The following is a 17,156-nucleotide window of genomic DNA, read 5'->3' on the forward strand; positions in this document are numbered from 1 at the left end:
GTGTGTTGTCGCCGCCTTCGTTAGCTGCAAATTATTTACAAGTGCAGTCAAGCAACACAAACTTCAGCTGCAGCAACAATTACGTTCCACATGGAACAAACTCTATTCGGAATACAGTGCGTGGATGCTGTTTACGCGAAAAGCTCGCTATTGAAACTTTAAATGTGTGTCAAGTTGTGAAGTTCGAATGGCTCGTACACATTCCAGTAGCAGCAGCATCACCAGTGCCAGCAGTGGCAGTCGTAGCAGCGCTGAAAGTCGTTGCCCCTGCGAAAAGCGCGCCGGCGCTCAGAAGTATGCTACAAAATGTTGCGGCCACAGCTGCCGCTCCTGCTGCTGCTGCTGCTGCTGCTGCTCCTGCTTCTCTTATCTCGGCTGCTGTGTGCTCGTCGGCAGCTGTCGAACTTCTGTTTGGCCAGTTTTGCTCAATTTTGTCATCTTTGGCGCTGTTGTTGTTGTTGCTGGTGTGGCTTTTTAGTACAAGCTGATGCTCGGGCTGGTCGCTTCGTGCGGCACATCGCCTCGGCCTGGCTATAAAATGTTTTGTTTTTCTGCAGTTTGTTGTTAGTGCTGAACGGTGAACGGGCAGCGTTTGGTTGCCATCATCATCATCAACCACATCTCTCGCACACACAGCATATCGAAAGAACGTACTTGTTTATAAGACGCTATCTTCACATCTCTCTCAATATACACATATGTATCTCTGTGTGTGTATGTGTGCGTGAGCTAAAAATAGCGCCCGAAATCAAGTGCCAAGTGACAAAAAAAAAAAAAACGACAAAGAAACACACACACACACACAAAATATACAATAAACCTGGCAAAGACAATCAAAGGCGAAGGCAAAACAATAACAGAGAGTGCAAATTGAATAAAAACCGAAACCGACGAATTTTTATCAAGTGCAAATAGAGCAATAGAGGACAAATATCACAACAGGTGTTTCAGCTTTAATTACGAATTAATCTACCTAACATATTCGACCCTCACACACACCTATGCGTGTGTGCATCTGTGTGTGTGTGCTTAACTGATTTGCGAGCAGCACGTGCAACAAAAGATGGTTGAAGAGTTTCTCGAGAAATTGCCAGAAATCGACACACGTTACGAGGTAAGTGGCGAATGCGCCTTCATCTATCTAGCTGCTGCCTCTGCCTACATTTACATTTCAGCATATGCTGCAAACATTTCGCTGCGGGTAATCGCATTGCCATGCCAGGCGCGGCACAATAGTCACTCCTGTCGCGCATATCCAGCTGTGCCACTGAGGCAAATAGCAAATAGCTAAACTGGAGCGGCTTTTGTTTCGCACAGCCACCTGCTCGACATCCTGTCGTCCTTTTATCCCGGCCCAGCTTAAGCCGTCGCTTCGCGCTGTTTGTTTTGTTCTTCAAATTACATTTCCCTCTAACAAGAACTCATACAGAAACGCGCTTCGAGGCGAATGTAGGCCGGATATTTAATCAGTTTGCAGCAGCAGCAGCATTTGCTTTACGGCTTTCGCGGCGCACTCTTAATGCAAGTTTTAGTCAAATATTTGGCAACTTTTGCTGAGCCACGCTCGAGTTGGCATTCGCTGCCAGCAGTGGAAAGCTTACATCTATGCTTAAGCTGAATCAGCACAGGCTTAAGAAACTAATTCGCAATTGCAGCTCAAACTTTTCTAGGTTTACCTGAGCGCAGTTCATTTTCTTTGACTAGGACAAAGTAGCTAACATAAAGAATTTCACGTTTAAGCTTACCTCTCTATAATCATAAGCTAAATCGTGTGAGTGAACGTGGGGACGGCATAAACCTTCAGCTAGTTTCTACAGTGCCTAGCCTTGGTTCAGCCTTCATTTGCTATCGACATTGCATCAGTGCTCTGAGTTTATAATCAATTTGTGGTAAGCAAAGGCTTTTGTTTCGAGCTCAACAGCTCGAAATGCAAAGTTGAAAGTTCATCACAGTCATTGCTTCAAGCTAAAATTACATAGACAAAGATTTAGTTGCAGCCAAGTTTCAACTTTCAGCTCTTTTATTTACTCTTTTAAAACTTTCGTTGCCCTCTTTAGGATTAGCTATAGTATGTGAAATTACTATGTGAACTATATAGTTATAGTTACTATAGTTACTAAGGGAACTATATAGTCTGACATTGAGCACAGATGAAAGCTAAGATTATAGTTGTCGCTCATACTGTCAGCTTGGCTTACCTTTTTATATAGCTTAATAAGAGCACAGATAAGCAGAGTTATGACAAAGATCTCAGCATATATGTATATTATATATTCTAGTAAAATATGTTACAATGTGCTCAGCTGTTATTAAAAATATTTAATTTACCACAAACTATTGGTTAAGAACTATAAGACAAGAAAATATATGGCAATTATTATATATAAAATTATAGAAATATAGATTTTTTTGCTTTTTTAAGTAAGTAATAAGTAATAAGTAATTCCTACTATTTTCATGAATTACTACATTTTATTGATTTCACTTTATATAGCAAAAACAAAGCTCCCAAATAAGTGTTAAACGTTTAACCCTTCGTATTCAGTCGCTCTCGCTTTGGGCAAGTTACTTCTATATTTAATATGTATATATACATATATATTTCAATCAATCAGTTCTTCACATTTCGATCCTAGTTTAATAACTTAATGTTCCCATCAAATTCCCTTCACAGTCTTTTGCTCCATCACACTACTAATTGAATTTATTTATACATGTTATACTCAATCAGTTCAGTGTTTATCGATCCTGGTTAAACGCTTCGCAAACTAATCAAAAACTAATTAAACCATATTGATTATTTGCATTAGATGCCATAAGGACAAGTCCCCAAAGTAGTTCATGTCACTCATAGCCAAATCTTACAATCTGCCTGTGCATATCTAACCATGCCAAAGGCAAAAGCCGCTGAGAGTTAAGACAACAGACGACAGCTTAAAAGCTAATTAGCGCACTTGCGACCCGAGGCATGAGAGGAGCCAAAAACTACAGCAAGTCAGGGCCAACAAACAGTTTAGCGCGCACGTTAACTTTATTAGCCGCAGACAACTAAATCAACAAGATGTATATAAGTATGTATGTATGAGTGTATATACATATATGTGTGTGTGTGTGTATACTTAATCAGGGAATGCTTTTTAACAATGGCCATTCACAAGCCTTTTATGCCCAGCTAACTGGCGTGCAAACAATGCCTGTAAACTAATAAACTTGTGAGGGGCATCTACTAGCACTATATGTGTGTGTGTGCGGCTCTTGTGTATGTGTGTGTGTGTGTGCGCAATCGCGATCAATAAAAGTTAATTATTCAATACAACAAGCTATAAACTTTCACTCGCACTAATCCAAGCATAATGTGTGCGTATATACATGTATCTGTGTATATATCTATATATGTATGTATGTGTGCTTGTGTGTGTCTGTGCCGTGTGAGCCTTTGTTTGGCTTACAGCTGTATGCGGCAACTGACAGCTCGGCATCTGGCCCCACCTTTGCTGCGCCTCGCCTTCTGCTCGGCTTTGTCAGCTGCGCTCGCCACAGTCGCAATTTACACAATTTAACCGTTAATTTACATTACAAAGTAGCTGCCCCAACCATCCAGAGAAAAACAACAAACAAACAATCCAATAACGACGGCGAGGCGCAAACTAACTTAAAACTTTAAAAAACATTTTACAAACTGACTTCATAAAGTTAAACTGAACATATGGCATAGCTGAGAGCTTGACTAACAAGTGCTCAAGCACTGAGAGAAATTCTGTGAATAATTAATCAATAATATTGATTTTTATAGGGCATATAGAATATGAATTCCTAGTGCTTAACTTCCTTAGACTAAGGAAACTTTCAAGGCTAAAATCAAGCATGTCTGCTTAGACTTGGTGCACGATTCTCTATACATACTCTAACAAATAGTGTTAACTATGTAAATTAACTGTGCTACAATGCGGCTATAATTGCGTGTTTAAGCTAACAACATATGAAAAATAAATAATTTATAAATTTGCTCATTTATTATGCTGACTAAATGAGAAGTATGGCTTATACAATTAACTTTAATATTACATTTGTTTAAATATAACTTCACTCCCTTTTTTTTCGTAAAACTGAGCATACTCTTTTCCATTTATTAAACTAATTAAAGAACAAGTATAGAATTTGCAGAAAATGTAGATAATTTTCAAATACAATCTGAGAGCTATAGACTTAACTTATAGACCTAGTAGACCTCACTCTCCTTTTTTTTTGCCGTGCAGCCATTTGTAGGCTAATTGAAACTCAAATGTAGCGCTATAAATTGTGCTCAAGTTTTGCTGTTTAGGCCACAGAAATTCGCAAAATTTATTGAACATCAGCCACATCATCATCATTATCACCACCACCACCATCATCATCATCATCATCTGGATTACAGGTGGCAAAGGTGTACATAGATTTGTTGGCAGCCATCAGCGACTGGCTGTGCTCTGTTTATATGCAAACAGAAAAGCAATTTGTGTGGACATTTTAATTGAAGCCTCGTCTGCAGCTACCTGTATGAGACACACACAAACACACACACACACACACACACACACATACACATACACATAGACCCGCTCACACATGTAGATGTTGTGTACTTCATGGCAGTTGGCATGCAGCCAGAAACTTTGACAGCTCGCATGGCACTGAGGCAGGCAAATGGTCGTCGAGAACTTTGTCACATTCTGCGCAGCCAAAAAAACAAGAAAAAACATTTTCAATATGCAAAAGTCGTTAATATGGTAGTAAAGAGGCCTAGCATGCCTCCTTAAATTCGGCTTCTCATACACACACTTCCTCTCTCTCTCTCGCCTTCTCTGCTGGGCACGCTGCGTATGTGTAATATGCTGCATAATGCGTGCTTAGATCAAAATTGAATTGCGCATTTTACATGGCGTATACGTGATGCTCATTTTGACAGCCCGCATTGCCAAACGCTCGCTCCCTCAGCCGCTGCGACAGATTAAACTGAAAGTTATTGTCAATTCGTCGTGTTCCAGCTGAAAGATGAAGGCGATAGCCCAGTGGCCAGACACAAAAAATGAAAAGAGAGAAATAATCAAATATAAATCATTCGATTTGTGTTTCGCTGCTGCGCATTGTTGGCCTTTGATTTATGGGCCAAAAGCATTTGGCTATTTACTGTCTGCATGTTTTGCATTTATTTATGCTATTCGCTTTGGCTTTCGGCATTTGCGGCATTCGCCATTGAATTGCAAAATTTATAGAAATTTGCAATTTTATTGCTTCATTATGGAGACAACGGAAGAATATGATTCATGAACGGCAAATAAAGCGAAAATTGAGAGTGTTGCGAATAGTTGAGTATTTGCACTATGTAATTGTTGAAAATTACTGTAGGCAGATATATTAGTTGGAAGAAGTACATTTGTTTTAGATGGTTTTATTTAAATTAATGCTGCATTTAAGCTGTCTCCCTCTTCCATTCAAACCAATTGAACTTAAATCACATCAATCAATTCGTATTTGTATTTATATTTTTAAGTGCAGCTAAAGTTGATCGATGGGCAGAGATTGATTTTCTATTAATAAATTTAAATTCGCTGTGCTTATAAAAACCTTTTTTTTTTTTAATTTTTACACGTTAGTTTTCTATAAAATGAAGCAGGGCTCGAAATTAAATCAGAGCTCTCAAATTCTAGTCTTTGATGTAGGCTCCCCAGGCACAAGATTTTCTGCTGAATGTAAATTGATAGAGAAGTTCATATATCAGACCTGATTTCGCCAATCTCAGCTCACACTATATATAAGTACAGCCAAGCCATCAGCTAAAAGCATATTACTCTCCTACCTCTACCTCTCCAATGCGCAATGCTCAATGAAATGAGAGACGAGCCAGAGTGAACTGCAAATATATCAACAGTTTATCAGCACAGAATCAATCATTTGCCGCAAAATACATTGGGACTGTACGCTAGCGGGTTTTATTCACATTTCGTGTCCTCTGCTGACCCGTTTCGCTCATGCCGTTGAGCTCTGCTCGAAGGTCTTCACGCAAAACATTTTATCTGCTAATTCCCACATTGGCTCAACGTTCAGCTGGGCGAAATGCGTTTATTACAGAACTAATCCAGCAGGACAATGGCCAACGCGGCTCACTGCAAATTTCATTAATAAATGTCGACGAGCGCACAGAAAATAATCCATTTTACTCAATGCCCCCCAATGAGTGGGGCAAAAAGGCTGCCTAAGAGAGAGAGATAGAGAGAGATAGGTATAGAAGGGAATGGTTGAGGGCGAAAATGTGGCAACTGAATGCAAACAATAAACATTGAAAAATATCACAGCTCGACGGGTAAGCGCTGCAACGACAGCAGCAGCTGCTGCTGATGTTTACGCTGCTGCAGGCACTGCAAAGCCGAAGCCAAAAGCGTGGACGTGGACGTGGGCGTGGGGGGAGGGTGAGCGGGCTGGTTGACGTGCGGTAGTGCCAGCATTTAAAAACCGCATACGGCAAATGCTTTTGTTGGCACAATATGAAAAGTGCAAAGGGAATAAAAGACAACAAAAAAAAAATGAGAGAAAAAAAAAAAACAATTTATCTACTTCATATTTTTTGGGTGAAACAACCGCAGCGAACAGCATGAAGCGCTGACTGAATGTGTGGGCTGAACAAGTGGATTCATAAAGTGTACAATCAAAGGAAAAGTAAGCCACAGTAGAGCAAATCTTTGCCGAAGATTAAATATCCTTTTGTGATGGCAGTGCATATAGAGCAGATGAACCGCGGCCTAATCCCTGGCTGTCATATATGTGTCAATAGTTTAAGTGGCATTAGCTGATGAATCGATGTGAACGGGAGTAAGTTTATGATATTGCAAATCAGAAAGCATATTAAAATATGTTGCAATATTTAGAAATTCCTTGGTCTTTATTGAAAATAATGTTTAGACACAGATCTATAAAAACAAAATAAAAATCATAATTTAAAAATAAAAATAAATAAAAACTATTGAAATAAAATCTGAAATAAATAATATATTGGTATATTTTTAAATTGAACATAAACTCAATTAATAAAAGAATATAATAATAATAAAATTAAAAGAATTTGATTCTTCAATTAAAAAACATTTAAAATAAAATAAAAATATATAAAAATTTTTTGAGCAACATTTAGTAAATTATGAAGATTTATAAAAAAAATATATATATATTTTTAAAAATAAAATACTTCTTTAGTTCTCTTCAGTACATGATAGCTGCAGTCGCAGAGCTATAAGCTCTAAATTCCCTGTATAAATTCAGAGTAAATTCAATTCCCATGGCTGCTCAGTCACGTGGAAAAAAGTTTATTAACTTTTTATACACATACATACATACATATATCTCCCATAAAGGCTAACACGCATTCCACATCAACAATTCTCAATGGCCTTTTCGCTAGAGTATTCAAAACAAAAAGTGCAGCCATAAAATACGAAATATACAGACCGTCTGACATGCCAACCGCCATCGAGCGCATGAGGTGTGTCCATGTTTTCTGGATAAATGCAATTTGGCTGCCGTACACGCTGCTAATTAAGTTTCCACAACTTGCCAGCGGCAGCGGACAGTGCGCAACTTCGCAACAAACTCGGACAAATTTGTGCACAGCAGCCAAAAGTTTTTCCAATGAAAACTCATATATGTTTTGCGCAAAGATATTTCAGAGTTATTATTGTACCCAGGGAAAAGTGTTGAAGAGGGTATATTTGTGAAGTGTTATTTTTGAGGAGTAAAGGAAGTGTAAACGGGAGTCTCGTAATGAAATACGGATTCAGAAGAAGATAATTACTATGATATATAATTTATAAAAAATATGAGCATATTTATTAAGTAAACAGAAGCAACTGCTCATCACATCTCGACTGTCAACTCATGCAGGCTCTTATTTGATCTCTTCCAGGATATTGTGCCCATGGAACAAGTGAGCTCGATGGTCTCCAACGGTGGCGGCAGCGTGACCATGCAGCGCGACGATGAATACCGAAATCGCATCATGAAAAGTAAGTGTGTCAGTTCTCAATGAATATATATACATACATATACATATATATACATATATATATATATTTTAATACAAATATATTTATATGTATGTATGCGTATATGTATGAACATGTGTATGTTGTGTGTAGAACACCCGAACCCCGTATCGTTCAAGAAAAACCAAAAACAGCCAACCTCACCAACAAAAAAAAAAAAAAAAAGTAAATCCAACACCCCCCCAAAGAGCCAACATATATATATATATAGAAAAGGTAACTGCTTCTGCGACGGCTGCTGCGCTGCGCTGCATTTTGGCTTCTTTGCATGGGAGTATTTAACTATCCCTGACCTACTGGCTTTGCAGTTGACATAGTTTAATTCCGCAGTCGCAGCAGTCGGCAAATAAATAGCATTTCACATTTCGCTTAGCCGTAGTACACATGCTCCCCCAGCCCTCGCCCCGTCGCTCATTCCCTTCCCGTTGTGCCCAGCATGCACTGCCTGCATGCATTAGAGACTTAGTTATAGTTTTGCTAATATTGCATTACAAATAGATGATATCTAGCTATACATATATGCAATATATAAATAAATAATTTCAACTAACTTCAAACGTAAACATTTCATGTTGCTTGCCCAACAACAAATTCGCCGAATTTGGAAAACGCTCTCTGTACAAATTTGCATAACAAACAAATAACAAAAACGCATCATCAACCAACTAAAAATAACAACTAACCAACTAACCAAAATGCAAATAAATAAAAAAAAAAAAAAAAAAACAACCGCTTCTCTCTCACAACTCTCTCGCTCATCTGTAGTACGTAGACTTGGTGAGTCCTAAAAACTAATTTAAATTTAAATACTATAAATATTTTGCATTTAATTACGTAAATTACACAATGAATACACGTGCGTAAGTGTGTGTGTGTATTCGCCGACTGTAAGTATAAATATTCAATGAATTTGCAATATTCATTTGATTTCCTATTGCGTTTTTGATTTGCAATTGAATTAGTTTAGCCAAAATCCAAGTTACAAAGTGCATTTACATAACTAAATCATGTTCTCTGTGCATAAAGTGTGTAAACTTTGTGTATGTGTGCGAGGGGATGTGTGTCTGTGTGTGTTTGTGTGTGTGTGCACAACACATTAGGCTAACATTTGCTAAGTGCTTTGCAACCATAAAGTTGCGTCTTGCGGCCGAGCGAGCGCAGAGATTTTGCTTGCTTAACTGTGCTCTGAGGCGTATACTTGATGTTTGTTTCAGCTGGTCTGAGTCTGTCTCCCTTTCTCTATCTCTATATCTCTCTCTCTCTCTCGCTTGCTGTGTGTATCTTCCTTGGCCTAAGGCCGAAGCGATGACTATATCATGATAAGTTTGTCCACACACAGAGGCGGACAAGCGACATCTTCATTTGACGCTTTCCAGTTGCTCGTAATAACAGAACACACATAAACCATCATCTGCACTCGACTTTAATGACCAGTGCGACCTGCAAATAACAGCGAGGGCAAGCAATGAAATTTAGCCAAGAATAGAGCCTAGAGATACCCTGTAGAGGTATATACATGATGTATGTGTATATGTAAGTGGGTTAATTTAATTGTGCCTTATCTTTATAGTCCCATATATCCCCTTCCTTAGCGTAAAGAAGCTTGATCCTTGACCTTAAATTGTTAGTCTCTCACTGTCTCCCCTGCTTCCATCACTTTCTCGCGTCTCTATCCCCTCCTCTCTCTGTCTTGCTATTCTTTGTCTATCCTCTAACTCTTTCCATATATCAATATCTCCCTCTCTCTCTCTCTCTCTTTCTCTCTCTGTATCTCCTTAAGTCTCTCTCTCCCTCTCCCTCTATCTCCTGAAGTCTCTCCCCCTCTCTCTGTCTGTCTCTCTCTCCAGGTCTGTCTCTCATTCTCTAGAGAGCTTCTCTTCTCATATTCATAATTCTTGAATCTTTCTGTCCCATTCTCAATATCCCACCCCCAATCCCTCTCGCCGTTTTTTCAACCTCGTCTCCCATCTTGTTTGTATTCCCCTTTTTCTATCACTCTCTCTCTCAATTAATATTTCATTTATGTTTCTCTTTGTCCACCTGTCTTCGTTTCGTTACCATTGCTCATTTCTGTATTCCTTCGTTGCCTAACTAACCAATCAACTCTGTTGTCAACTGAGCGCTAGGGTATCACAAAGCTGACAATGCAGAACAGAATGCTCGAGCATTTTTCATCATTAGTTAATTAAAGCCTGCCCCTTTGGCCTCGCCCTTACCTCAGCTCCCAATGCCCCCAATGACCCACCCGTTCGACTATTTAGGTCTCTAATTTAGCATCAAGTTGGATTTTAGCAGCTGGCAGCTGGCAGTTGGCAGCTGATACTCTTGTCCACTCATTTCGCAGCGAACGCAACGAAACCAAAAGTAAAACAAATAAATTGCAGGCTAAACAAAACACAGGCCAACAAACAGATGGCCAAAATAAAAGAAATTAAAATTGCGAGACTTTCCACGGTGCTCGCTCCACGTTCCACTTTGCTGACCCGCTAACCCCTCACCCTCCCTCTCTCTCTCTCTCTCTCTCTCTGTGTCTATCTCTCGCTTTTCTTTACTTTGTCAACTGCGGCCGCAAAGACAAACACAAAGCGCAGCCAAGGCTCGGCCCGTGGCGTTGGCTGCCAACCAATCGAGCACCAAGAAGGAACAGCTAGATGGCACAGCACAGCGTCTAGTTCAATGCACCGACTGACTCAAGGGGGCAGAGCCTTGGCAAAACTTAAGAAAAGCGGCTAAGCCTCAAATACAAAATGAAAAAAAAAAAAAAATATCATAAAAAAACAATCAAGCACACACTGTATAATGCTATATACCCACTTGCATTTAGCTGCAAAACTTTTCGTCGGCTTTTTCACTTAGTCTTCCGTTTTGCTTTCCCACTCTCCCTCTGTCTCTCTTTCTCTCTCCCTCTCTCATTCTCGAGATGTGCCAGCAAATATCTGGTCTGGCTGGGCAGTCGCTTATGAATTTCCAAGATAAACGACAGTCATTTTTTATCTTTTATGTCATGCTTAGATTCGAATATTTTATTATATTTGATTTTGCCTAATACCCAGCAATAAAAACTTGTTAAAGGCTACACAAGAAGTAAGTGCTAAAATAATATATTAAAATGGATGTGTTTGGAAAATGTGCAAGAAAACTAAGAATGAATTTGTTATTTCTGGAGGGAGCTCCAGAAAACTCTTGAGAATTGCTTCACAAAATATTTTCTTTATAAATTTGCAGTCTTAGCTTAAGCCTGATATTATTTTTTGTATATCAACTTTGCCAATATATAAAGATATATCTATTCACATTTTAGTCAATTTTCTGCATTTCTATACTATTTATATGATATGCTCTAGTCGTTCCTTTCGACACTTTGTTGGCAGTGTCTCTCACTTGGCAAATGCTTTAAATTTGAAGCAGGCTTCAGGCACACAAATTGTTCACAACTTTTGGCTGCTCGAAAGTTGCGATTTAGATATAAATGGAATTTGTAGAAATTTTGAAGTGTTACAAAGCGAATGCTCAGAGAAGAAACCATTGAAGCAATTGCATCTCAATGCAAGAGGTATTTGAATGGGATTCAAACTGCGAAAAGATTGCGAATTCAAAAAGCATTTAACTGCCATTTAAGTAGTGGAATATATAAATAAAAATATTTAAAATATTCTCTTATTTAGTTGGCATTTAAATGTATAAAAATAGTTTAAAATAAACTTGTATGTATTTAAACATTTTTAATATATTCTCTTAGATGTTTTGGTGTCTTGCAAAACTTTTCTGCTGAAAAGATGTTGCTTTGATTAATGCGCGGCTTGTTTTAAATGCCAGCTTAAAAGGTCCTTATTAATTAATGTCCTCTTTCCGAGGCAGACTGCAGTCTGCCATCTAGAGTCGAGCCGCGTTGAGTTCAGTTTGCTAAGCTGCTGCCATTTTAGCTGCCATTAAAGCGCAATAATAGGCTCTGCCAGTGTTAGTCAACGTCTTCAGCTGGCAGCTGGCCAAGCGTTGACAATATGGCCAAAGTGGCCTGCGCCACTATCTATGTCTGCTCTTCCACCCGGCCCTCTGTCCGTTCGTCTGTATCTGTCTCCGTTGGAACACAATGGAGCAAAGCATAGAGAATGACGCATTTGGGTGCAAGTGGCATGTGGCCTCATGCGGAAGTTGTTAATTTGACGCACAAAAGGCGTCGTTGTTGAGCACCAAAATGGGCACAAGTGGCGCCACGGTGCAACAGGGCGTATACGTAATTACTCCTAGACTGACGTATATTACAGAGAGATGCACAGTCATAGCCATAGCCATAGCCATAGCCATAGCCATCGTCATAGTCATTGCTGTAGCTGTGTAGCTGTGTATCGACTGTGCCGTCGCGTTAACGTGCAACTTGTTGCCATGGCAAGCATAGGTCAACCAACACTGGACACCGCCGTATCCAATAAGATTGTGCCAATAAGGACTGCGCAGTTTATTGGCAATGCATTCAGCTGAAATGGGCAAATAAAATGGAAACTCAGGTGATTCAGGTGGCTTAGGTGGTGCCAGCTTAACGACTGGTGGCACGTATCCCTTGTCGCCTAGCAGACAGGCAGACAGGCTGTCCGGCTGTCCAGCTGTCCAGCTGTCCGGTAAATGGCCACAGCACAAACAACTAATTAAAGTAATTTATTCTAATTGCACGTGCATTTTTTGCTCGTTATCCTTAATGTAATGGAGCTGCGGACAATGTGTTGTTATTTACATTTCTACATTTGTCTTTCTTGCAATGGCTTACAAAAAGGTTTCTCTGTTTTAATGGGCGAGTTTTTATTGAATTTTAAATGAATTAAATTATGTTTGGTGGCAATAAATATTAAATTATTATAGTTTGAAATGTAAACTGTTGAATTTTAATATTTACGTTTCAATTCTTTATCTATAATTAATAAATTGATAATAAATGCGCCTATCTCTCAGTCTCTATTTGTCTGTCTCTCGTTCTCTCTGTCTCCCTCTCACTCTCTCTCTCTCTCTCTCTCTCTCTCTCTCTCTCTATAAAACATATTTGGCTACTCTGTCTCTCTGGCTTCTGTACTCTCTCTCTATGTGTCTCTCTCATTCACTATAGTTGAATCGTCTCTCTATCTCCTTCTCTATCTCCCAATATATTTTTCTTTCTCTCTCGTTATCGTTTGCTCTCCCTTCTCACTTCATTTCTCTTCCTCTCTCTCTCTCTATCTCTCTCTCTCTCTCTTCTCCATCTTTTTCGTTATCTTTGTCTCTCTCTCTCTCTTATTCTCTCTCTCTGTCTCCCCTACCTTCACTTTCTCACTCCCGCAGTATCTTTACTCATCTCCCCTTACTATCTCTCTCTCTCTCTGTCTCTTAATCTCTAGAGAGATAGATCTCTCTCTCTTTCCCTTCCTTTTTCATTATCTCAATAATGCCTTAAGCGGACGTCTAGGTAGTCTACTTTAACACTGAAATGGGTCTTGAGCAATTCAACTTTAACAATTGAATGCTCAGGTGCCACTTAAATAAATACCTTGTTATTTACACTAAGTTTCTCAAGTTCACTCAACGCCTGCTAAAGAATAAAATAAAAACGCAGCTACTTAAATATTTACAATTCAATTTTTGAGCAGGCTCAACGATAACGAGTCGACAGCGGGCTTTCAAATGTATACAGAGGTGGCAGTGGCGCATTATGAAATATTCAGGTTTATGCAAGCATGTAAATGCCAACAACGAAAGAGAGACCAAGACAGACAGAGAGAGTGACTGCGAAAGGGGCAGAGAGAGTGAGACAAAATAGAGTCAAGAGTCTCTGCATGACTTTCACTTGCTATGCCGGCCCACGGGAGCAACCGGTTGAAAGTCAAAATACTTTCAGCTCAGTGTGTCCTAAGAACATGCACAAAATGGCCTACTTGCCGCTTGCCACCAGCCAGCAGCCACCTGCAACTTGGCCTGGCTTTTACTTGACTTTTGTGACCAAGTCCAAGTCGAACATAATGAAGCATGCCGAAGCGGGCGGTGCGGCATGCCGCAAGGTTCGCTTACAATTACAGTTGCTCGGCTCTCAGTTGATGTGGTTTATGCCATTCTCATCTATCGCATCGTATAGATAAACGAGTATATATATATATATATATGTATATATAGGTACACCATATCGTATCTAGCTCGAGGCTGATAGAAAGACACAAAAGCTGCTTTTGGCATTTAACATAACCGAGAGGCTGTTTTCCGTTTTTTTGCGACAGTGCATATCCTGCATCCTTGAGCTCAAAACGTATGGCCGCGCGTGCAGCCAAATCTTCGCAAGGGAAACGTTCTAGGCATTCGAGCTATTAACATGTCCATAGCTGTCCAATTCCGCAAATTGGTCGTTCATCAAAGTACCAGGAGACCCGCCCTCTCCGTTCCCAGCCCGCCATCCGTTCGGCCATTGTACGTGACCAACGAGCGGACACAGCGCACAGTACATTACGCAAAGCCTGAGCAGGACATGCAATGTTTGAGCATGGGGCCATTCGAGCGCTACTCGGCACCCTACCTATGTAGGCAATAAATAAATTAAATAACACTAGAGTTCAGTTCAGTTGGGACTCGTCTATAAACAAAGCTGGTGGTCAGCGCACGGCGAGCGCTGCAGCAACTGCAACCAAGCAAACGCTTTCAAGTGCATAAAAAAAAAACTTAAAAAAATATAAATAAAAGAAAATCAAAATACAAAATTTAATTAAAAACAAAAACAAAATATTCATATTAAAACAAAGTGAACGAAACTTCGACGCTCCGCTGCCTACAATTTAATTTTGTTTAAATTAGTTTCTGCGTGGTTTTTGCCTGCACATGAGCATGAACAGCCGCAGCAGTCAGGCGATTCTGAGTAAGCGAAACTGTTGTGCGATTTAATTAGAGTTGTGTTTAATGGTACAGCGAAGGGAGTAATAGCTCCCTTTAAATGGGCCAATGAGTCTATTCAGTGATTTCTATGCCCTCGATTTAATTGAAATGCAAAAGTTAATGTATTGAGGACTTGTTTAGCTATTGATTAAACTGAAGGCACAAGCTGCAACGATTGTGACCCATAAATCGTTCATTATATGCTGCAATAACTGATTTACTGAGCCTTACGAGCCCTGCGAACCCTGCCTGCAACAACAGATTAACAAAACCGAACTAGAATTCCCAGCTCTGTTTATGGAATTGCCTTTGTTGCTGTGCTCATTTAAATAAATTGCGAGTGCATTCGGACTCAAAGTTTGTGTGGGGCACCAAAAGTTTTTAATAGAGTTCTTGGCTGGTAAAGCATTCGAGCGTTGCTTAAAGCGCAACTTAAATAAACGAAAAGTTTTCGGAGCAACTTTCGGTTGCGGCAACTTGTGGCAATTAGCACTGGCTCCATAAGAAGATATACATACATATGTATGTATTTATCTATGTTTAAGCACACAAATTGTTCACTGATTGCACCACAAAAATTTGCACATTCAATTGCAATTACTATTGCGATTGCAAATTGAAATTGAATTTGAAATTGAGATTGAAATCGGAAACGGCCTCAAGATATCGGACCGCACGGATAGTTTGTGGCAGTCGACAGCTGCCAGCATGCCAGCAGCTGTTGGCCAGCAGCGGCATGCAGCACGATCTATGCAACAGCAACAATACATGCCACACCACCAGCTTCAGCACCAGCACCAGCAGCAGCGCACCGCCAACGGCCAACGTGCCAACACCATTTCGAGCAACTTTAACAACAAAATGCAGCTGAACAGCAATCACAGCAGCCAGCGCGAGATAAGTGCGTCGCCACGTCGCGTGGCACTCGATACAACGGCCTCTGGGTCGACGACAGGCTTTGGTTTTAGTCGAGGTAAGCTACGCATGCAAACCAATAAAAATTGGCCAAGACTTCAGCTTTGAACTGGAGAGAAGAAGAAGAGATCATATCTCTGATAATTGCGGAAGTAAAAGAAAGTGAAATAATCATATTTGGAAAACTCCCAATTGAATGAAATTTGATGAATGCGACTAGTTATGCGAGAGATAGAGACAGAATAGAGAGAGGTAGAGAGATACAGAGAAAGGATAGCAGAGAGTAGTCATTGATTAAAAAAGAGCGTATTAGTTATTTATCTGAGTTGGAGAGTGCTTGAGAAAATAGATAGATTATGTATGTGTGGGAGAGAGAAAAGGTTGTTATGATTGCGAGGGAGTTAGAGTAGTTATGTGTGGGAGCCTTATAAACTAGTTGTGTGTGGGAGCGTGATAGACTAGTAAAGCGTGGAAAAGCGAATGAGTATAGTAGAGTTGTGTGTGTGAAGACAAATAGAGTAGTTGTATTCATTATAACCACTCGTGACCGAGGGCGAGAATAGTAGAAGCTAGGTCAGAGTGCAAAAGAAATAGATAATAACTTGACACAGACAAAGTTACTACTTTTACTACTCTAAGTGTCATTAGCTACGTATATACCACAGTTGGAGTGGTGAGTCATTCTTTTCGGAGCATTGAGTAGAACATAGCCAAGAGACAGTAACCAATAAAAGCTAGGTGTAACTCAGTTCTCATAATATCTACCTGCTGCAGAGTGAGTAGAAGTGAGTGCTGTTTAATTATGTGTGGGCGTCACCTTTCTCAGAGTAAACAAGCTCTGAGCATTTCATATACCTTACTGAGCTGAGTAAGTATTTTATTAGAGTGAACAAAACTAAGCCTTAAATTGTGGTACAAAATTGCTGTGTTAGAGAGAGTAGTTTTATAAGATTATATTATCAATAAGTTCGACTAAGCCGTACAGCGAAAATATGTACCTATAGTACAGCAATAGTATACCTTCTTGTGCTTACCAATTCAAGTGAATACAATATGTATAGTAGTTGATATATAGATATAGAAAAGTAACTAGCTTAGGGTAAAAATATTTTGTGAGTGATTTCAAACGATTTGCTCGTGATTCAACTATTCATTACGACAACTGTATGAAAATTTGTATTTTATGACTGACAATTGCTTACACAATCTATCTGTGTCTATCTGTGTATTCAGTTGCACTCTATTCGCCTCTAATAAAGGAGATAATAAACGGTTTCAAGTGGCATAATC

The 17,156-nt window shown here is 39.6% G+C and overlaps 1 protein-coding gene across 10 annotated transcripts in view; it reads left to right on the forward strand.

Moving 5' to 3' along the window:
- The window catches only part of LOC108650099 (band 7 protein AGAP004871), a 42,540-nt gene that overhangs the window by 272 nt on the left and 25,112 nt on the right, over positions 1–17,156 (forward strand). For 2 of the 10 annotated variants that reach the window (XM_089260161.1, XM_089260164.1), the window contains exon 2: positions 7,934–8,045. In XM_089260161.1, coding sequence (XP_089116287.1) covers positions 7,934–8,045 — 112 coding nt within the window. Of the gene's footprint in view, positions 1–492; positions 1,115–7,933; positions 8,046–8,837; positions 8,850–15,590; positions 15,925–17,156 lie in introns of those variants that run through there. The other 8 variants (XM_089260162.1, XM_089260165.1, XM_030382822.2 and 5 more) reach the window with 7 other exon arrangements.

This window comes from Drosophila navojoa, chromosome 4, assembly GCF_054131105.1.
Source record: "Drosophila navojoa isolate 15081-1374.11 chromosome 4, UAZ_NAV_1.0, whole genome shotgun sequence".
In the NCBI taxonomy this organism is placed as follows: domain Eukaryota; kingdom Metazoa; phylum Arthropoda; class Insecta; order Diptera; family Drosophilidae; genus Drosophila; species Drosophila navojoa.